At 38.0% G+C, this 23454-nt stretch overlaps 1 protein-coding gene across 1 annotated transcript; it reads right to left on the reverse strand.

Annotated features, from left to right (window-relative positions):
• Positions 1–278: 278 nt before the first annotated feature.
• On the reverse strand, positions 279–4818 carry LOC105011093 (T-cell surface glycoprotein CD3 epsilon chain). Its single transcript, XM_034294742.1, has 5 exons — positions 4549–4818; positions 3797–4015; positions 3194–3328; positions 2822–2874; positions 279–1482 (listed from the first exon to the last, which is right to left on the reverse strand). Exons 1-5 carry the CDS (start codon positions 4616–4618, stop codon positions 1426–1428), a joined length of 534 nt encoding a protein of 177 aa, XP_034150633.1. The 5' UTR covers positions 4619–4818; the 3' UTR covers positions 279–1425.
• Between the last annotated feature and the right edge of the window lie 18636 nt (positions 4819–23454).

A 23454-nucleotide genomic window follows, 5' to 3' on the forward strand; every position in this document is an offset into this window, starting at 1 on the left:
TGATATAATTTCCTCCACCAATGACCAGATCTAACTGATATCATTCCCCCACTGATGATCTGATCTGATATAATTTCCTCCACTGATGATTAGATGTAACTGATATCATTTCCTCCAGTATTCCAGGTGTGTATTCTCCATGTTTATGCTCTTCATGTTCAAGGTCTTCACTCTGCACCATAATTATTAAATCAGCTGTGCTAGTGCAAGGCTGGAGTAAAACCCTACACATGTAGTTAGTTTCTTAATCAGAACAAAATGTTACCTTCACCGCCTCATTTCAGTGTTGGAAAGTTGTCTTTATTGTTTTCACACGAGAGACAAAAAAACAGGCGGCCTACTGCAATACACATCAAATACCAGTGTAGACATACGTTTCCCCTGCAATCTTGCAATAAGAAGTTGTTGTGACCCAAAACATTTGAAAATAATTTCCGCTAAGCCTGTCTACACCCAAAAACACAAAATTGTTCCAATGAGATCATCATGATTAGCAACAGAGAGACCCGGCCAATCAGCCATCGTCTACCGTGGGAGTTAGAGCGGCTGACTAGGCGGAAGTGCGTCTGTGTCTTAGTTCTCGAGAGGAGACTCTGAAGATGAAACACTGCTTACTACCTTGGAGACAGAGTTCCATGATACTGTGCTTAGTAGAACAATAATCTCCTCGTTATGACAGTGGTGGCTTACCATTAGGTATGTGATTCAGTGGAAAGTAGAGGTGTATAATTGCTAATATACAAAATTTGTGTCATCTAACATTGATACAACTTTTCCTACATCAGTTTGTACTAGTAAATCAAATTCATGTAAATGTTTTCAGTAAAGCAAACATCACCAAGTCTTTACAATGGTCATAAGGGGAGCAGGACTATCAAAATCTAGTTGGACTCAGGCATGAAATCCCACTCAGGCACATCAAACAAAAAGCTCTAAACGTCTAAGCTAAACACTACAGTCCTTCTAATCTCTTCATTGATAGCCAGGGTGAGATTTAGATGAGTTTTAAACAGGAAAATGTAGATACTTGTTGTCATTTGATCTTGAGTTGAGTAATGTTTGGGATTTGCTAGCAACAAGCAACAGTAGATACTCTGAAAAATGCAAAAACACATTGCCTGTGTGTCTTGTACAATCGCGGCCCTTCAAGAGTGTCCTCCAATTTCTTCTTTTAATAAAATACAACAATGTCCACCTATGAGGACTTAAGATAAGATTTGGCAACACCTCTTTGCTTGAGGATTCTATGATTTCATTAGACAATGAGTATTTGGAAACATAGTGGGCTTCATGCACTGTACGAATCCCCTTAACATTGATCAGTATTCAGCTCAAGATGAAATGACAACCAGTAGAACATACTCAGCTATGTGAGCTACTGTCTGCTGCTCCTGGTGGACATCTGTGGTCTGTTCAGGGGACATCCTACCCATTCCTGTGGGTAGCATAGATATCTTTGCTGCGGTTTCCAGGTCTAAGTGGCTGTTGGGGGGGAAAACAAGAGCTTTATTCGACTGATTATCTGTTAGTTCCCTATGACTTTACATACATTAACTACAACATGCTAAACTGATGGGAAATGCTAACTCTGTAAGGCATTGCGCTCAACCAGTTTACCTCATGAACCCATGAGGTCCAACATGATGAGTACTTCCCCATTCACAGATGGTTAAATACACTTAAGCACTAAAACTCTGTTATGGATTGACCCATGTGCACGAAAGGTGATTTGGCTTCCACAAGTGTCTCTGAATACTGTCTTTTTCAGATTATTACCTCAAACAAAATGGCTGCTTTGAGTCCCATAATGCATATAAATCAATCTAGGATACTCTTATAATAAGAACATTTGGTACAGCTGGGTGATGGTTAATGAAAGAGATATGAATAGAGGAACAGAAAAAGATTACAGATGGAGAGATGAAGACATAGACTGAGAGAGATTAAGATGTTGACAGGGAGAGATAAAGATGTAGACTGGGAGAGAAAAGATGTAGACAGGGAGAGATAAAGATGTAGACTGGGAGAGATAAAATGTAGACAGGGAGAGATAAAGATGTAGACTGGGAGAGATGAAACGTAGACTGGGAGAGATAAAGACGTAGACTGGTAGAGATAAAGACGTAGACTGAGAAATAAAAATGTAGACAGGGAGAGATAAAGATGTAGACTGGGAGAGATAAAATGTAGACTGGGAGAGATAAAGATGTAGACTGGGAGAGATGAAACGTAGACTGGGAGAGATAAAGACGTAGACTGGTAGAGATAAAGACGTAGACTGAGAAATAAAAATGTAGACAGGGAGAGATAAAGATGTAGACAAGCAGAGGTAATGACAGACAGGGAGAGATAAAGATGTAGACAAGCAGAGGTAATGACAGACTGGGAGAGAAAAATACATAGACTGGAAGAGATAAAGTTGTAGACAGTGAGAGATAAAGATGTAGACTGGGAGAGATAAAGACGTAGACAGAATAGATTATGACAGACTGGAAGAGACAAAGATGTAGACAAGCAGAGGTAATGACAGACAGGGAGAGATAAAGATGTAGACCAGCAGAGGTAATGACAGACAGGGAGAGATAAAGATGTAGACCAGCAGAGGTAATGACAGACAGGGAGAGATAAAGATGTAGAAAAGCAGAGGAAATGACATAAACTGGGAGAGATAAAGATGTAGACAAGCAGAGGTAATGACAGACAGGGAGAGATAAAGATGTAGAAAAGCAGAGGTAATGACATAAACTGGGAGAGATAAAGATGTAGACAAGCAGAGGTAATGACAGACAGGGAGAGATAATGACAGACTGGGAGAACATACCTCATAGTCAGGATGTGGCACAGCTGGAGCACGACCTCCGGACTGTGAAGTCGCTACGGGGGAGATAAATCAACCATTCACAATACCGAACGTTTATACTGCACAAATAACCAGTGTCGAACAAAAGGAATCTCTAAATAATTTGCTGTTGAGCAGACTTATTTATGGGAAAAGCTCAATGTGTCCAGTGGCTCTGCCGGTGGATGAATAAATGATACTTCAGCAGATGCTCTCATCCAGAGTGATTTACAGGACGAGTTAGGGTGAACTGTCCTAGCCCAAGGACAGAATGACAGATGTTTTACTACACGTGTTACCAGTCAGAAGCTCTGACCTCTGAGCTGTTTCCCGTGCCATAATTAGGGAACGTACGTTTTTGGGGTGTTGCAGGTCCAGACTTCTTCTGAGCCCAGAGGTACACAATCACGATGAGGCCTCCAGTGAACAGCAGGTCCCCAACGATCAACCCGGCAATTAGGGATGTATTCACCTCAAAGCAGTATTTACAAGCTGCATTACAGAGATAAACACAGACATTGTCAGGGCTTGGAAAAGGTTGATTAAAAAAGCAGATCATAGGGCATGATGAAAAGGGGTTAGGAAAACTAGTGGTAGTTGTTAATGTCCAATAAGAAATAAAGTAAGGAGTAATGTTTGTTAATATTTAGTAAGGAGTAGTGTTTGTTAATGCTCACTAAGGAGTATGTTTGTTAATGTTTAGTAAGTAGTGTTAGGTAATATTTAGTAAGGAGTAGCGTTTGTTAATGCTCCCTAAGGAGTATGTTTGTTAATGTTTAGTAAGTAGTGTTAGTTAATATTTAGTAAGGAGTAGTGTTTGTTAATGCTCCCTAAGGAGTAATGCTTGTTGTAGTTCACTAAAGAGTAGTGTTTATTAATGTTCACTAAGGAGTAGTGTTTGTTAATGTCCAGTAAGGAGTTTTGTTTGTAAATGTTTAGTACCCAGAAATATTTACTCACCCTTTCCTTTAAAAATAAATGTGTAAGTTCTTTTGTCAGTTACACCGTCAGTTCCAGCGTCATATTCACAACTGTACACTTCACTGTTCTCTTCTTCATACCCGTTTATAGTATGGTACTCGTCTTTTTCGACATCCAACTTTGTTGTGCGTTGATGCCATTCTCCCGGCATGGGACAGTGCAATGTGACTGTGTCCTTCCAGAATAACACATTTCCTAAATAAAGAAAACACAAGGAGTGCTTACATTAGTTCATCCTCACCTACAAACATTCTGTAAGGAGTAGTAATAGATATAATGTGTATAAATAATTGGATTGTACAATATTATATAAATACATGTCCGTAAAATATATGTATCAAATGGATACATATGGCATTTATGAACTTATGTCATCTATGTAAATGTATTTGGGTATGTAGTAAGTGTATCTAGAATTGTATTTTCAACATGTTTTGAGTCTCAATAGGAAAAGTCAAGGAGTAGTAATAGATATAATGTGTATAAATAATTGGATTGTACAATACTATATAAATACATGTCCGTAAAATATATGTATCAAATGGATACATATGGCATTTATGAACTTATGTCATCTATGTAAATGTATTTGGGTATGTAGTAAGTGTATCTAGAATTGTATTTTCAACATGTTTTGAGTCTCAATAGGAAAAGTCAAATTATGTTCAAATCAGAGTAACAATAAAAGGGTAAATGTTCAATAAAAAAATAGGGGGCAATGACCTTACCTGTAACTTCAAAAGTAGTTAAAATGATCATGAGTAAGACGATCCTGCCATTTATACCAACTATGTTCATTTTCACAACTTTTCTCAGATCTCTTAGCTTTCAACCATCTAAAAACCTAATCACCATGTACAAGAAACTAGGCTGATGTGAAACAAATCAAAAAAGGTCTGAGAGGAAAATTATAAATTATAGAGAAGATAGAAACTGTTAAAGTCAACAGCAGGCATCCAAATAACTCTCTCTCAGAGCCTCTCTTTTGCTTTTTGCTTTTTAACAGGAAGTAAATGGTCATATGTGATCGTTCTGTGGTTATGCTGTAGGCTTTCTACTCAGTAAGCAAAATATATGAATTAAATATGTATTTATACTCAAAATAATTGCTTTTTTAAAATACAGCACCGATGATCATGTTGTAAGCAGGTTTTATTGTTGATTGTCTGTTGAAAGTGTAGACTGTTGTGTTAACATGTTAACGGCAACACAAAAGGTTGTTGGTACCTCAGTCTCGCATCCGAAATGAATATGTAATTATAATGATGTAAGTCATTATTGTCAGGTGTTAAGTAATCAGTTGTGAAGCCCTGAAAAAACAATTTGATGCATTCATATAATTTGAACTCGCTGAGAAGCACTGATTGGCTAATTGGCAAACCAGCTGTGTTAACCATATGGATGTGACCATGTACAATGTATCACATCTGATGGCCAGCTGTCTACGGCTCCGGCTTTATCCATGGGTGTTCCTCAAGGCGTGGTTATTGGGCTGACCCTAATGTCTGTATGTTAATGACGTTGAGCTCGCATTCCTTTGTATATAGTGTTTATTCTAGTGGATTTGAATCAGTTGTAGATTGTGTTAAATTCCTACTTTTTTACAAACACAAAGCCCAGAGAATAAGCTAAGATTTCTTGCGCCCCCTGCTGTAACTTTCACAACTTGACAAAACAGTGGAGTTGAGATTGACTCACCAACAGAACTGAGGGAAACTGGGCCTCTGTTGTTTTACAAAGGGTTCTGAATGTGAATATCAGAAAAAAGGCTTAGAGGCATGATTAAAGTCTATATAAGCCAGCAAATATAATATATATATATATTTTTTTATACCATTTCATTTTAAAGCCTGTTTCATTTTGTGGCCAACCTTAGTTTAAATTGTCCCACCTCTGGCTCCATACTGAACAAACGGGTCAGTAGGCCGAAGTGATGCGTGTCTGGCCGACAAACAAACAGACTACCTGCACACATCTGTGGGCGGACAGAATCTCATCAGGGGGGCTGCAGCACCCAGGCACATGCATAGATAGACCCCAGGGGGGCTTGAGCCTCTGCCGCCTTCCCCTGGAACTCAACGTGCTTTTTTTACTCAGCGGTCCACGCAGTCTATGTTCCTGACATGTGTCATTCAGTGTGACGTGCGGAATGACACACGTCAGGGACATGGAATGTGCAATCCAAATCTTAATGGAGTAGCCTGCCACGAAAAGGGAACCTTTCCTGTTTGGGAACACCTAAAAAATGTATTATTATTCCAAGTATCAAAGGATAGGTGTATGTTTAATTAAATATAACTATGGTGTTTTAAGGTAGTTTCCTAAATGACTAAAATAACAATACATATCCAGAAAAACGCATGTCAATGTTATAAATTGATTTGTATTTTAATGAGTGAAAAAAGTATTCGACCCCTCTGCAAAACATTAGTAGTTGGTGGCAAAACCCTTGTTGGAAAACACAGAGGTCAGACGTTTCTTGTAGTTGGCCACCAGGTTTGCACACATCTCAGGAGGGATCTTCTCCAAGTCATTAAGGTTTGGCAACTCAAACCTTCAGCTCCCTCCACAGATTTTTTATGGGATTTAGGTCTGGAGACTGGCTAGGCCCCTCCAGGACCTTAATGAGCCACTCCTTTGTTGCCTTGGCCGTGTGTCATTGTCATGCTGGAATACCCATCTAAGACCCATTTTCAATGCCCTGGCTGAGGAAAGGAGGTTCTCACCCAAGACTTTTTTGGAAAGGAAAGAAAACGGTGCAGTGATTTCTTAATTTTTTCCTGGAGCTGTATGTACTATTTGTAAACATGAGTGAGCAGGCAAAACGTCTTTTATTTCTTATGGGATTCACATTCAACTATAGGTCATAACAGAATGACACAATCATAAAACAAAAAATGAAATTACCCCTGTTCAAAGTCTGAATACTCTTAGTTCTTAATACTGTGTATTGCCCCCTTTAGCATCAATGACAGCATGCAGTCTTTTGTAATAGTTGTCTATGAGGCCCCAAATTCTTGAATGTGGTATTGCTGCCCATTCATCTTGCATGAACTGCAAGTTTGGAATCTCCCCAGAGTGGCTCGATGATATTAAGGTCAGGAGACTGTGATGACCACTCCAGAACCTTCTCCTTTTCCTGCTGTAACAACTGGAGGTTCAACTCGGCCTTGTGCTTAGGGTCATTGTTGCGCTGGAAAGTTCAAGAGCGTACCATGCACAGCTTTTGTGCAGAAGAATGCAAATTGTCTGCCAGGATTTCTGATAACATGCTGCATTCATCTTGCCATCAATTTTCACAAGATTCCCCATGCCTTTAAAGCTCAAAACATCAGTGAGCCGCCACCATGCTTCACAGTGGGGATGGTATTCTGTTCGCTATAGGCCCTGTTGACCCCTCTCCAAACATAGCGCTTATGGTTGTGACCATAAAGCTCTATTTTGGTCTCGTCACTTCAAATTACAGTGTGCCAGAAGCTGTGAGGCGTGTCAAGGTGTTGTCAGGTATATTGTAACTGGGCTTACCTATGGGTTACCTGTGGGTTTTTATTCATATCCCGAACAATTATTCTGGCAGTTTTGGCTGAAATCTTTCTTGATCTACCTGACCTTGGCTTGGTATCAAGAGATCCCCGAATTTTCCACTTCTTAATAAGTGACTGAACAGTACTGAATGGTATTTTCAAAGCTTTGGCTATCTTTATATATCCTTTTCAATATTTATATAGTTCTATTACCTTGTTACGCCGGTCTTTTGACAGTTATTTTCTGCTCCCCATGGCTCAGTATCTAGCCTGCTCAGTGCATCCATGTGAGAGCTAAGAAACACATTGACTATTTATACAAATATACTAATAGCATTTTAATAAGCCACAGGTGTGGGAAATGTGTCATTTTCACCTGTGTGTGTCACCTTGTGTGTCTTTAACAAGGCCAAACATTCAAAGGTATGTAAACTTTTGATCAGGGCCATTTGGGGGATTTCTGTTATCATAATGCTTTAAAAAGGAGCCAAACAACTATGTGATAATAAATGGCTTCATATGATCACAATCCTTAAATAAAAGACAGTTTTTTGCATGATATTTTCAATAATCAATGCCAAAGAGGCACAATTTCTGCCAGGGTATGCTAACATATGAGGACAACTGTATATATACTGACGCCCATTCTGAAGAGGCAATGTAATAAACAGAAGCCCATTTCAATTATTTGTAAAAATGTTGGCTATTTAGTTAATGTATCAAAATGATTCATCTGATTAATAGTTGTTAATTTACTAGGTTTTGCATAAATATACCACGACTATTCCACAACTATTGTGGAAAAAAAGCATGTCTGCATCCTGCAAAGAGGAGCTTGTAATAAGCCTCAAGGCTGTGCAGGCCTTCAGTTATCCAGAGAGAGAGAGAGATCCAAAACTCTAAATCAGAATGGCTAAAAAGGAATACATTTAATGTTTTGGAATGGCCTAGACCTGAATACAATTGAGCTGTTATGGCAGCGTCTGAAACAAGCAGGTTATGCTCAGAAACCTACAGAAGTCAACCATGAAGAAGTTCTGCATGAAGTGGCCCAAATTCCTCCACAAGAATATGAGAGAATAATGAACAACTACAGGAAGTAGTCACTAAACGTGAGGGGGTTGCATAGCTTTGATCATTAAATAAAGCAACGGAGAATGCATATCTTGGGTTATTTGTTCATTCAGTTGCTTGCATTTTTAATATTAGGTTTTATTTAAAGAGCTAAAAATATTCTGTGGAAAAATAGGTAGAATCAGAAAGGAGATGAATACAGTTTTCACAGCCCTGCAACATATCTTAATCAAAATATTTCAGACAGAAAACACCATCTCAACATATTTAAACATTCAACAAAAAACAACTGTATATTAGTTTTTGCTTTTTCCAGAGTATTTCACTGCCAAAGCAAGCACAAAAACACTGACATAATGAAGTAACTCCATGAAGAGAGATGGTTGGTGTTATATATGACTGATAGAAAGCAGAGCAAACATCGGGTGCCATTTTTTGTCTAAACTGACTAATTCATATTTAGTTTTACCTATTAGAGATAATGCCAAAAATACAATTTGCTGCATTCCTTTACCTTAGAATTAAAGGTCAGTTGGTTTCAGAAAGAAGACAGTTCATACAGTCAATACAATGATTAAAATAATAAGAATATTTTTATATTAGGCATTATTTGGGTATTAATTTAATTGTAGTGTCACATGATTTTGTTTTCAACTTATTCCTAGTTTGAAGAAATCTGTTTAATGAAAGAAAATGTAAAGTTGGTCACAAAAAACAAACAAGAAATGTATTTATCACTGTGTTGTAATCTTACCCTGATATGTGTTTTCTGTGTTTATCTTACTTTTAATAAGATCAGCAAGTAAACAAACTAAAATTATCAGATTTTCCACTTATTTATGAGCAAACAGAAAGCAACTTTAGTTTAGGGATTTGCTCCACAGGGGTCTGAGTGTTTCAGATATTGTAATTGAACAGAGTACAGGTTCAGTGCATTTATTTTAGACCAGGGGTGCCCAAACCTGGATGCAGCCTGGATTAGTTTTTAGTATGAAAACTTTTGAAAACTTTTTTTTTTGTATAAATAAAAATAAAATGTGTTTATAAATACACTCCAGACAATCTTAAGTATTTAAAATTGAAAAACAAATGTTTTAATAATTGTGCTTTTCCGCCCCACAAATAGATATTCACAGACAAATCATACATTGAAATAACATTTGTTGCCCTCCACTGAATCTCAATATTCTGATGTGCTCTCAAAGTCAAATTGTTTGCCCATCCTTGTTTTAAATTGTGTATTTTATATTTAATTAATCAGACAGAGTGACTAACAGTAACGAGTGAATACAATTTTAATTGGCCCCCGTGGGAATCCAACCCACAAACCCTGATGTTCCGCTCTTACCAAGTGAGCTATACAGGACCTCTAAGGACTGATGAGTGTGGTTAATGGTGTTCACTGCATCTAGCCTGATAAAGTGTGGTTTGCACAGAGAAGAGACGGAGCGGAAGAGCTCAAACAATGCAGCTCTCATTTGACACATCCACCCTCCACGCAAAGCACCCCCCATATCCTCCCTCACATCACCTCTGCTCACTCTACCAGAACACATTAACATACATACACCTGTCATGTACACTCACATGTGGACATATACATACAGTGGGGAGTACAAGTATTTTATACACTGCCGATTTTTCAGGTTTCCCTACTTACAAAGCATGTAGAGGTCTGTAATTTTTCAACTGTGAGAGACGGAATCTAAAACAAAAGTCCAGAAAATCACATTGTATGATTTTTAAGTAATTAATTTGCATTTTATTACAGCCAAGTAGGCAGCATTTTTTTAGGCTACAGTGCAACACTTAAAGGCATTATTTGGGATTATGTCAGTAAAGCCTGTGAGGACCTTCTATCCCGGTTGCAAAGGTCTTGCACTCTCGTCCAGCTTATAATTAAAACACACCCGTCTCCATCCTTTTCTATTTTTAAAGGCTCTCCCTGAGACAGGCCTCCCTGGTCCAAAATCCAAACTGATTGAAAATTGTTTGAGGGGACTGTAACACGTCAAGAAAGATTATGTAAAGTATTACTAGCCTTCTGAAGAAAACAATAACCTCAGGACCGTGTGTAAGAAGGAAAATTCGTAATCAGGCTCTGATCATTACGTGCTGTAAAAATGTCATGAATTTTGAAAGATTTCCTCCCTTTAATCTCCTCAGACCAAGCGATATTCCCTTGTCCACATGTGTCGATGATAACGGGAACGTGATAATGGACATATATACAACTCTCACCTCATCCCTCATCCATCTCAGATGGGACGAAGATGCCCCCTTGCACGGAAAGACAGGACCATTCAATTTCTGGTGCTAACAATCCTCCACTATGGAATCCGAGCAATTCTAGCCAGAGTGTCACTGTTTAAGCATCTCAGTTTAGGTTTTTCCTTTATAAAAGGTATTTGCTTGCTTGTTTTAGAATGATCTAAAATCATCTTTCACAACCTTTATTCATTCTCTTTGTTAACTATAGCAAGCTATCTTCACCCTTTCTCTTCCCAATATACAAAAACTCAGTTATTGTTAAGAATTTAACCATAACCTGCTATCGATTATTTTATCCTGTCATTATTTCATATGTTTATGTAATTCATATTTTTTATGTTATAAAATCATACCTCAGAGAATTTGAACCAGACTTAATGTTCAATCATTTAATTACCTCTGATTATGAATTTGGATAAATACTACTGGACTTTTTTCTTTTAGATTGTTTTTTATTGTATGATGGTAGTTTATTCCCAGCTCATTGTACAATACAAATGTCCACAGAATGGACACTCCTATAGAAGTTCTACATCTCTTCCACATGTGAACATTATTTTATGTTTCAGCATTCCAGTTGAAGCTACGTATCATTAACACATACAGGTATAACACTTCTCTTAAAATCACATATCGGTCCTTTCCTGGAACTCTTCTCCACCATCAGTGTTGTTGACTAATCAGTCGTTGTTGCACTTTGTGCAACTGATGAAGTAAAAAAGTGCTTTACAAAATACACTTCAAATATTGGTGGGGAAGCTTTCCTTGAGCAAATATTTGGGCGGTGTTCAGGACTGTTCACTTGTAAAATGAGGCTATGGGAATCGTTGTCCACTGATTGGCTGCAACATTCACCTGGGTGTTTTGGTTGGGTCAGACATCTGCCGTCCATGTCCCTCTCAACGCTTTTAATTTATGTCATCGACTGAGCTCAACTACGCGATTGTCAGGCTTGTGTAAATGCAAGAAGCATGTAAGTCACATCCCATTGCATCAGGTCTCGCTAACAGGGCTGTTGGTGTGTTGGCAAAACAAAGATTGCTTTGATGTTTCTGATTGGTACTGTTGGACCGACAACTGGATGGTGAAGGCATATATCATAAAACAGGGGGGAACATACGACACACATATCGGTCACCAGGTGACGCATAATAAAGTAGATTTATACAATGGGAAATAAGAACTATGTGTTTACTAACGTACATGAACAACACTGTAAAGATGAAAAATGACATCTACATCGAATTGTACTACTTGAGCAACATAGCTTCATTTTAACATTTTTATTACAGCAAACTCTCAATGTCTCAACGTCTTTACAAGGATTTCCCTATATTTTGCTCCATGAGGTAATCACTATTATCAGAAATGTAGCTAGGCTCAGGCACAAAAAATACTAGATGTTTTGGTCCAGGACAAGGCTTCATCTGTGTTTGCAAAACCATCCCCTAACGTCTAAGCGATCTCACCCCTTTCTGATAGAAATGTTTGTCTTGTCCTCCATTTCAAACTTTCAATAAAAAACAACCACCCTTTTCCTTATCTCTAAGCTAAGACTGTCCAACCATGACGACCTGTGTGATTTGATTGGACAACGAGTATTTGGAGATAACGCTGCCTTGGCATACTATAAGCTGAGCACCTCTTGGAGAAAATGTTGGTATCTGTAATCGAATTTCATTAAATGAATTAGAAGAAACCCCATGAAGGACCACCGTTGATCTGAAGAAACAATTTCAGAATTGACCTCAACAACTATTAGCTGTTGGCGAGTTGCTGTTGTTCCAGGTAAATCCAGCTGATATTGGCCAAAACTCAACTGGAAATCAAACAAGAAAAAAGTGAGTATACTCAGCTGGTGCTCCTGATGGACAGCTGTAGTCTGGTGAGGGAACATTCTCATTCATTTGTCCCATTCCTGTGGGTAGCACAGATGTTGTTGCCATGGGTTCCTGCTCTGAGGGGCTGTCAGGGGGGGGAAACAAAGGTTTCTTTGATTGACTTATCTATTTGTTGTGTGATATCGCAGATATACCAGACACGGTCCATATGTTTCCAGCATTTGGGTGAATGATGCAAAAGAGATACAGTCTTTGTGAAATTATACTGAAAATGCAGACCACATTTTCATAGAGATTGGACAGCTACACCGACTGGACAACGATTTTTCCCGTCTGATGTATTTGTCAGTTTTAATCATTTTCACAACCCAAGTTTCAAAACTTAGTTACCATTACAGAACCACTATTTGTGACATATCTTGACCTGATGCATTGTGAACAACTTGACCGGACAAGCTTCCTTATATGAAATACAGGAAATATGTACCGAGCTGTCAGTTTACCCTAATTGCCACTTTAAGTTGCTTTGGATAAGAGTGTCTGTTAAATTATTAAAATGTTAATTTAAATAACAGGAAAAAGAGGCTGAGACGATAGACAGCTGGAGAGGTAAAGAGATGGAGGACAAACCTCATAGTCCAGATGTGGCGCTGCCGGGGCACGGACACCTGAGTGAGAACCTGTTCTAGGGAACTAAAAAAATATTTAGAATACTAACTGTTTATAGCAACAATAAAAAAAAATACTTTTCCAGAGGGACCTATGATATTTGAACCTAATGTCAAGTACAGTGTATAGTTTCTTAATGTCCAGCAATATGTAATGTTTGTTAATGTCCAGTAATAAATATTGTTTGTTAATGTCCAGTAATTAATATTGTTTGTTAATGTCCAGTAATAAATATTGTTTGTTAATGTCCAGTAATTAATATTGTTTGTTAATGTCCAGTAATAAATATTGTTTGTTAATGTCCAGTAATTAATATTGTTTGTTAATGCCCAGCAATAAGTAATGTTTGTTAATGTCCAGTAATAAATATTGTTTGTTAATGTCCAGCAATAAGTAATGTTTGTTAATGTCCAGTAATAAATATTGTTTGTTAATGCCCAGCAATAAGTAATGTTTGTTAATGTCCAGTAATAAATATTGTTTGTTAATGTCCAGTAATAAATATTGTTTGTTAATGTCCAGTAATTAATATTGTTTGTTAATGCCCAGCAATAAGTAATGTTTGTTAATGTCCAGTAATAAATATTGTTTGTTAATGTCCAGCAATAAGTAATGTTTGTTAATGTCCAGTAATTAATATTGTTTGTTAATGTCCAGTAATTAATATTGTTTGTTAATGCCCAGCAATAAGTAATGTTTGTTAATGTCCAGTAATAAATATTGTTTGTTAATGTCCAGTAATTCATATTGTTTGTTAATGTCTAGCAATTAGTAATGTTTGTTAATGTCCAGTAATTAATATTGTTTGTTAATGTCCAGTTAGACGTAATGACATTGAAATATATGTAAGCACATTTGTGCAACCAAAACACGCTTCCATTAGGACACTTATACTCACCCTTTCCTCTAAAGTAAAACTGATGAATCATTGTAAAATCGGCCTCGTCTTTATATTGACATTGGAATTTTCCAATTTGCTTTTTTCCCTCCATTTGTGTTATATGTACCTATGTGTTCATATTTATTTTGAGGCCTTTTTCATTAAATAAATTTCCCTCTTCGGGACAGATCAATGCGACTGTGTTTCTCCAGAATGACACAAATCCTAAATAGAGAAGACACAAGGAATACTTACATTTGTTAATCCATAACCAGGCTCTGTAAAGAGTATTAATCATTATACATAAATTACGTCTATGCACTATGCCTTTGTGTTACAACACAAGCTGGAAAACAATTCAATATTTAATTAATTCAATTGCATATTGTCATGTTGAAAAAGTGCATGTGCATCATATTCTTAAACAATATTAAAAATAAAGAATGACTTTGGTCAAACTGACACACTGATGCCATATTCACCATCACAATAAAAATAATTTATGTAAATGTGTTTTTATGTGTCTGTAGATTGTAAATTCCGAAATGTTTAGACTTGAATAACTGTGAATGGTACAATTGTTCACCGCACAGTATTAACAAAAGGGTAAATGTTGCTAAGCAAAGGAAAGGGTAAAATAACTGCACATTACCTGGACCCTCCACGGTGAGTAAAATAAACACGAGGCCAAAATTAACGCCAATTCTGTTCATTTTCTCTAATTCTCACACAGATATCTTGGCTACTGGCAGTCTAATTATTATGCTGCTATGTACAGATATCATGTAATTACTATGTACAATAAATTGGATTTGTAATATAAATCAAAACAGAACTCAGAGGAAAATTATAGGTCATAAAGGAGAAAGAAACAGTTGAAGTTTACACGAGCCAACAGTAGTCATTGAAAGGCCTACCCACCCCCGTCTCTCACACTCACCCCCTATTTGCAACAGGAAGTGAATAGATGTATGTGATCTTACTGTGGTCATGTTGTAGGCATTCTACGCATTACAAAATATACCTTTTAATTATTTATTATTTAATAAAACATAATTATTTAGGAAAATATGATTAATTACCATTTATTAATACAGCATTATTAATAACAATTAATACATTATGTCATGAGGCTGAATGAGTCTTGAGTCTTATTATGTCTTATTGTGTTATAACCATGTATGCTGATGTATAACCATGTTTACACTATCATCATTTCTTGGTGGTCTTTATTTCGAGGCCTTGAAATAAAGTCTCTCATTTGAAATACGTTTATTTCTGCGTTACTGACAGGTTTAATTTTGTCGAAAGCTGCAGTGGACCAAATAAAATGATAATACTTCAGTTCATGTGGACATTAGGTGGGAAATTCGGTTCTTAAAGATACTTTCAGGGATCTTTGGCCCCTGTTTGTATTCCACCGGTATGTGCCAATATGTGCCCCATGTCATCAAAACCACGCCCTTTAAAACTTGGAATGACATGGATAACTGTCATATAATCCAGATTATACTTACATTTTATGCATATAAACAACAAATGATATATATAAATAAAAATAGTTTGTGATATAATCCCGGATTGCAAGTTTGATGCATTAATCTTCTTGAAATTTGTTGTGAACTGCTGAATCGCTACATTAACAAAAAGCCATGTAAAATCATATACTTCAAGTAAAGTTATTGTGTTTGTAGCTGCTCCTGCCATAATTTCTCTTTTCAAAGAGGGCAAAAAATGTATTAACCTATCTCAATCCTGCCCTGCGTGTTTAAAGTTTTAGGGAAATCTCGTCCAACACACAGTTAACCTCACCATCTTGACTCCCATTCAGGCTTCGGAGCTGGCCGTGTGTCAGCAGTGTCTAACTGTCTAGACAAGAGCAGCTGTATTTAATCATTTGACCAAAGCCTTTGTCTCTGTCAACTATCGCTTTTTGAGTAAGACTCAGCAACATGGGATCCTCAGAGGACCTTCTAGCCTTGTTTGAAAGTCAGTTCTCTGACTGTGAACAACGTGTCTGACACCGGAGCCTGCTGCCCACACCAAAACACCTATGGCTATTTCTCAAGGTTCCGTTCATGGCTCAACCTCATAAGGATGTTCCTCTTGCTACTTTTAACTCCCCAATCCACCAGGGCCGGTTGTGTCCTGTACACAACTGTACCCTTACTGAACACAGTCCAGTAAGTGCAGCATAGCTTTAATGACATCCAAAATGGCTTCTATCTGCCGACTTGTCAACACCAAAAACGAAATAAATGGAAAGTCTTTAATCAGAGCATATCAGAGCAGAACCTGATGGTCGTCCTCCAGTACAGATGACCAGTATCTCACAATTCACTCCTGAATCTTATTTTTTGTCTTATTCATGTGGTTCAATATATTGAATGAAAATATGTTCTCAGCTGACTTACATGGTTAAATAACAGTTAAATAAATAAATGTATGTTGTTACGTATTGGACATCAGAGGTTACCACATGGAAGAACAACAGATCTCAGGGATGATTCACAAGTTTTCCTCTAGTAATCAAATGCCCCTTCTAGCAGAATTTAATCAGTTATTTAATTAGGAAGTTATTTGCTGAATTCTTACTTTTATTTACCAACAGAAATCCCAGAGAACAAGCTAAGCTCGCTTCTGCCCCCTGCTGTAACTTTCACAACTTCACAAAAGAGAGCAGTTCAGATCGGCTCACTTACAGAATTAAGGAAAACCGACACCTATGTGAAAGCACACCGACGAGCCAGCCAGACTATTCTACTGATGGACGTGGTGTTGCATTTCTGATTCTGAAATCCTTCTACTCATTTAAGTGGCTGAGATTGAATCTGTTATTCAGAAAAGCAAACATTAATGTTTTTTGAAAGCATATAAGAATCCAAAAATGTGATGAAAGAAATGCTAAACAGTTGAACATGAATAACCAAGTTAGAAGCCAATGATGGTAACTGAAGAACAACACTAGCTAACTAGTCACTAACAAGTTACTAATAAAAAGTATTCTTTGTACCCAATATATAAAAAAACTAAACAGCCTGGCAGTGGTATCCCCAATTGTTTCTGTGAACCGGCACTCAAACCAACACAAGGGGTCGCTAGGGGTTAGTAACTGATATGGGTTGCTTAGTAACTGATTTGGGTTGCTTTGTCTTGTCTCAATCTAACGACCCTGTGTGGTGCCTTGGGCGCCAGTGAGACTAATCTAGTTAGACGTCCGGAGACTGTTTTCCTTCTGGCATTTAAGGATTCTGTCATACACTTCCTGGTTGAGTAAACGGCCATGATATGAACCAGAAAGGGACACTGAGCATTGGGCTACAAAATGAAAGGTTGCCTGTTCCAATACTTCAGCTGATAAGGTGAAAGAAACCCTTGCTCTGGTCATGATCAATGGTTAATCCTAATGCTGTAACAGCAAAAACAATGTAGGCTACTATTGCTGATGATCTTCTGATGTGCTGTTGTGCTTCTGCCAATATCTCAGATACACTATGTTCATTTTTTGCCGGACTGTGTAAGCGGAGCCGGCCAAGAAGAGGGAATGCCTCTTACTGAGTGAGTGACTAACTGAGTACCCCTTGTTTAAATAGTGTAGTGGTTCGAGAAGCGGGCCTGCAAGCTATAGGTACCACATTCGTATCTCCTCACAGTCAAAACAAAGTGAGCATTATGAATTATTCCGCATGGACGAAAACTTCCCTCGCTATAACCTTCAGTATCTTCATTATAGTAAACCTGAAATAAAACAGTTTACGGTTATATTGCGACTGTTTCTGGCATGGAAAAATTCATCTTTAGTCTTGCTAGAAATTGCTCAATTCTCATGACTATTCCTAAGAAGTTAGTAGATACTAGTAAGAGGTAAACTTAATTTATAAACGTTAGTCAGTTTTACACAATGGTCAATGGTGTCTAACAACTGATGACACATCTAGAGCTGTGGCGTAGTGGTTAAAAAGAGTGCCTCTCACGTGGATTACCTGACTTTGAATCTAGAAAGAACACCAGCTTTAATTAATTTTAATTGCGGGCCGCAATAAAACTGTTTACGGTCATATTACAACTATTTCTTGTACGCACCCAGGCATGCTTTTTGGGTCAGGATAAAGAGAATCTTAGCTGACTACAACATTTAGAGTAAGCCTAAACTAAAAGTGTTTACGGTTATACAGTATTGCGACTATTTCTGGTAGATTCCTAGACTCTCTCGTCTTTTCACTTGTTGAAAAGGTTATCGTCATCTTTATTGATTGTTATTTTGTATCAATGTAATTCACAAATGAAAGAAAAAAGTATGTTGTTACGCCATGAAATGAAATTGCTTTCTCACTAGCAATTTCTCAATTGTTATGACTATTCCAGTAAGTTAGTAGATACTGGTAAAGCCTATTACTGGCTAATACGCTGTTAAAACGGCCAGTGGCAAATGCCATACAGTTCATAGACGCTTGTGGTGGAGGTAAAATTAGTTAGAAACATTAGTCAGTTTAACACAATACTTAAGGGTGTCTAGCCAGCATGTATGCGTGTAGTTCTGTGGTGTAGTGATTGTAGACAGTGCCTCTCTCGCGGGAGACCCAGATTCGAGGGTAACAGTATTTATTAATTTGACTTGCGGGCCGGCTGAACAAGGCTTGCCTGGTTCATTTGCTGGTTTTTAAGCTAGATCTAGATGCTCACTGAAGTTTAACCCTTGTTCTGCGGTTTGTGTGATGATCTCAACATCCATCTGAGCCTTTGAAACTTGATGTGGCTTTAAAGTAAATGGGGACTGGGTGGTCTGGACTTAATTTCCCAGTAATGTATTTAAAATGTTTCATATGAACGTTAAGTAGGTGGTATTTCATTTTGATAACATTTTTCTACCTCAATTTGAACTGAGCAAATGGGAATGTATGGGGAAAAAATTATTCAGATCATTTTATTTATAGGAATGAGATAATAATGATGTTTGTAACTCCGCTTGTGAAGGTGGAAGAGCGTTGAAACGATGAGGTCAGTTTATAGTCATAATGCATCTGACAAGTTGAGTAACATGCGAAAATACACCTCCCCTAAGATAAATGTCAAATTTCTGACACAAAAAAGCAAAGATTGGGGAAGAATGTGAATGTGAATTTGGGCATGCTTAGAAGAAACAAACTATAAAGGAAAATGTGTGGCTGCAGTTGTCAGATTTGTGTTAATAATTCTTTTTTTAATTGGGCATTTTGCTCAGCTAATGTAGTAAAATGTCTCCTCCCCTGGGGTAAGTTCCCTCCTATTCTTCCCAATGGAAGATTATGCCATAGGGTTTCACAGAAGTGCCCATTTCTTCTTTGTACCTCACGTGCACAAGCATTACATTTTTTCTTTGCCCTCACACTCCATTAAGCCCAGGTAAACGAATCTCATTATCAATTGAATTCGTCTGGATTTTAAATTCCATCAGACTTCAGACACATAACCAATTGCTTTTAATTAGTTTATAACACTGCAGGCTATACAGCAACGAGATTGAGCAATTAAGGCGGCAATGTACGATGTTGCAGAAATACAAGCAGAAATGTTCATTGTTTCATAATATTCAAAATGAGATGCCTAAAGTGAGTAGGAGACAAGTCACTGCAAACTGACAGACGGACCGGAGACAAAGTGCAAATGGCAATTTTCTCAGGCATTCGGATCAATTTTGTAGAAATTAATCGTCTGCAATATTAATTTAAAACATTAACTGCAGATGTTTACTGGTAATTTCTGCTTGTATTTTAGCTACTAAAATACAAACATCGTACATTGTCGCTTTAATTGCTCAATCTCGTCGCTGTAAATCAGAATGCGTTGTCAGTCATACTTATGGAAAGATAGAGAATCACAAACATATAGGTCTAATAATATAATACTTTTAAAAAGCCAGTCAGTCCGGACTGGGATGTACATACTACTTACCTTAATAGCAGTCGTTCAGGTACAGATGTCTAAACTACTGTTGTAGAAGAGTGCACATTATTTCGGGTGTCGAAAGGTCCAGACCACACAGGGTTATGGCAGACTTTTTTAATATGCATAAATCGCTTTATAAATTAGCCCTTGTCTGAAATGGCCGCTTCATATGGATTTTCAGAGAAGTACGGACCAGTCCTTTTCTGCCTCTATATCAAACGACAGTCACATCAGGAGAGTATGATGAACTGTTCTGTGCATTACACCAGCACCACGCAAGTGACGGGGGTGTACCGTCATAACACGGTCAACGTTTGTGGGTGCTGCTCTTGAAGCATGACGAGATCAATGGCTTACTGCACGTGAACACAATTTCAATATATCCAGTAAACCCGACTCTATGGATTTCATATGAAATTTAAATGTTTTGGTATGAAATATTTCCGGGATAATTTTTCAGCTCATGAAACATTGGACGAACACTTGATATGTTTCGTTTGTATCTTAGTAGCCTACAGTATAGCGTACAAACGTCAGTAAGAGTGAACATCCTGGGATTTAAAAAAAAAATCCATTATATAGTAGGCTATGTGATGTAAAATACATCACATATATTTTACATCACATATGCATCACATATCTTCCTTATAGTTATACATTAACTTAAAAAATATACAGTATATATGTTTGTGATTCTCCTTGTTTTAGCCTTTCCTAAACACTTTAAACAGTACCAACATTTGCCTTGAAACTCAAGCCTTAGGGCATTTTTCCAATGTGTTAACCCTCGGTTGGTGGACATTACATCTCTGTCATTTTTTGCATCGGTTAAATGACTTATTTTAAGCTAGGGTTGAATGCACGAGAGGTCCGACCAAATAGACGTTTAGGCAATTATTTAAGAATGGGCTGCGAGTTTGCGCTTGTGTTAAACCCATGCTTGAACAACGTCGGTTCTGTAACACGGTGGAAGCAAGGGTGAAGACAATCTAGCGGCCGAATGCAGCGTGCTGGGGCGGGAAGCAGGTGCACCATTTGCAAAGGTGCTACGTGGCTTTGGGACAAAAGATCGGTACATATTCCTTATGGAATGTCTATAGGCCTACTAGCAAACCACTTTTGATCAACCTAATTCAGTCAACGCACATAGCAAGCAATAGTAGCTAGCTGGAAACGTGTGTGGCAGAGTTGCCCAAGTCAATATCTATCAAAGCCATCGTCCAGGGCTAGTGGTCCCGCATTAGTGCACACAACCAACCACACAAAAACATATGCCCCCAAAACAAAATAGAAAAAAATATATAAGATATAAAACTCCAACAGCAAAGGTCTAAAGCTAATGAGACAGACTGAGTAGTCTGCGTGCTGAGTTTTATATTGGCGAACAAGCTAATCAGATATTAGTAATACATATAATTTAGAAAAGAAAATTGTGATTGGTCAGCGAGTGAATAAAATATTTATTGTTTGTTATTTGAGGGGGCAAGACATACATTTGAAGGGTGTTGTGGACATTTTAAATTAAGGTGCATATGAGAAATGTCTGTTTTTCCATTGGCTGATATGTAAATCTTTACTTTGATTGTGACACATGTCTGTATAATAGGGGGGTAAGGTCAGTTGGCCCCTTTAGGTAAACACTATTATGGCAGGAAGGATAAGATGAGGGGACAGCCCGCCCTTTGGGTAAAACCTATGTGACACAAGACAGATGGGCACAGGACAAATTTATAAACTGTTAAGTTGTGCCAAGATAATTTCGTCTCTGTACTTCCTTATTTATGAGTGTTGATCGATGGAATTGCCATCACAAGGGGCAATGCCTAGCTAGCTACAGTAACATCACCTAGTGTTTGCAGCTGCTTGAATTCGAGTCAGCGACAGAAGCAAGCAATGCAAGGTAGTGTTCCTTAGGCAAGATGACAGAGTGTTCGTGTCTTCGGTCTGAAAGGCACTCAATGCATGTAGCTAATGTGAGATTAATCCAGTCAATCGCACCATGGCAATTTTGTTTTATGTTGGTAGGGTTCACACACACAACAGCTGAACTTCCAGAGCTACAGTAGCTAGCAAACCAGTAATGTGTAGTCTAATATAACAGTACACTTCAGTACTGTAGTGTAACAAATGTATGTTGGTTACATTTAAAAAAAAAAAATAAGCTGCACTAGCTATGATTTTTTCAGTAAGAATTACAGCATTTGGCAATACTCACCGGTCAAAAAGCGGTTCCGCACCAATGCCCGATTGAGAATGACGTTCCGAATAAAAATATGAAAAATGGAATTACCTGTTCCAAAAAAACGCTAACTCAGAGTTTGATGTTCTTAAGGCCTTTACCCATCAGGAGCAAAACGAATAAACGAAACGAAAAAGCGTAATATTCGTTGGCGAATGTTTCGCACAAAAACTATACACATCAGACGCGACACGGTTTTGCTAAATATTCGTGTTCTATTAAATCCCCGTGGAAATTTTTTGTCAACTTCAAGCGAAGAAGATTTGATGCTAATTTTGCTCACACAAAATGTGAAAAAAAAGAAAATGTTGGGTCCATCCGATTCTGAAAAGGCGATCAGATCACGGTGAATTCCACCGTCTGATCCAGGAGCTCAAATGATATCACGGTCGCTTCCACACCTACTTCAGGATGTCCGTGAATCAGTTTGAGGCGCTCCTGCAGATGCTAGCACCACACCTGAGTAGGCAGAGGACCAACTTCAGGGAGCCGATTGCCCCGGAGCAGCGCCTAGCAGTTTGTCTTAGGTAAAACATAAACATAGTTAATTTGGCTACTGAATAGTTAAGGAAAAGGCCTATTAGGGCATGTTTACAGGTTTGGCTATGAAGGTAATTTAAAATAAGTTAAATTGGGCACTGTTATTAGTGGATTTTACACTGCTGCCTTGTGATTAATGGGTATTTAAATTACTGAAGCCACAAAACCATGTATAACCCTTTTGACTTGAATGGGTAGAACTGCATTTTCACCCAAAGATGCTCAGTGGGAGATAAGACACAGGAAAATAGACAAGAAAGAAAACAAAAAGAAAATGCAATAATCAGTGTACAACCTGTTTGCCTGTGTTTCTTTAATTGATTGCTAAGCACTGAGGATTCATTCACCACCATAGCTGCTAGTTTTCGCTTAGGTGTCTCAACTGTGGGAAAAATGGTGAAGGATACCTGTAACGTGATCTGGGAGCACATGAGGGAAGCCTTCTTGCCATCACCATCGGAGGACCTCTGGAAAAACACAGCCAGGAGACTCCAGGAAATGTGGGATTTCCCAAATGGCATAGGAGCACTCGATGGCAAGCACATAGTCATCCAGGCCCCAGCTAATTCAGGCTCCTAGTTCCATAATTATAAAGGAACATTCTCTGTTGTCCTCCTAGCTCTGGTGGACGCAGATTATAGGTTCCTAGCAGTTGATGTCAGTGCCTTTGG

Source organism: Esox lucius, chromosome 1, assembly GCF_011004845.1.
Source record: "Esox lucius isolate fEsoLuc1 chromosome 1, fEsoLuc1.pri, whole genome shotgun sequence".
Taxonomy (NCBI): Eukaryota; Metazoa; Chordata; class Actinopteri; order Esociformes; family Esocidae; genus Esox; species Esox lucius.

What these genes read in the sequence shown, in the direction of transcription:
- LOC105011093 (XM_034294742.1), bottom strand. Translation starts at nt 4,618, where the DNA reads ATGAACATAGTTGGTATAAATGGCAGGATCGTCTTACTCATGATCATT. An exon ending in TATTTTTAAAGGAAAGGGTG is followed by an intron (nt 3,329 to 3,796) that starts AGTAAATATTTC and finishes GTAATGCAGCTT; the next exon opens with GTAAATACTGCTTTGAGGTG. An exon ending in ACCTGCAACACCCCAAAAAC is followed by an intron (nt 2,875 to 3,193) that starts GTACGTTCCCTA and finishes TCTCCCCCGTAG; the next exon opens with CGACTTCACAGTCCGGAGGT.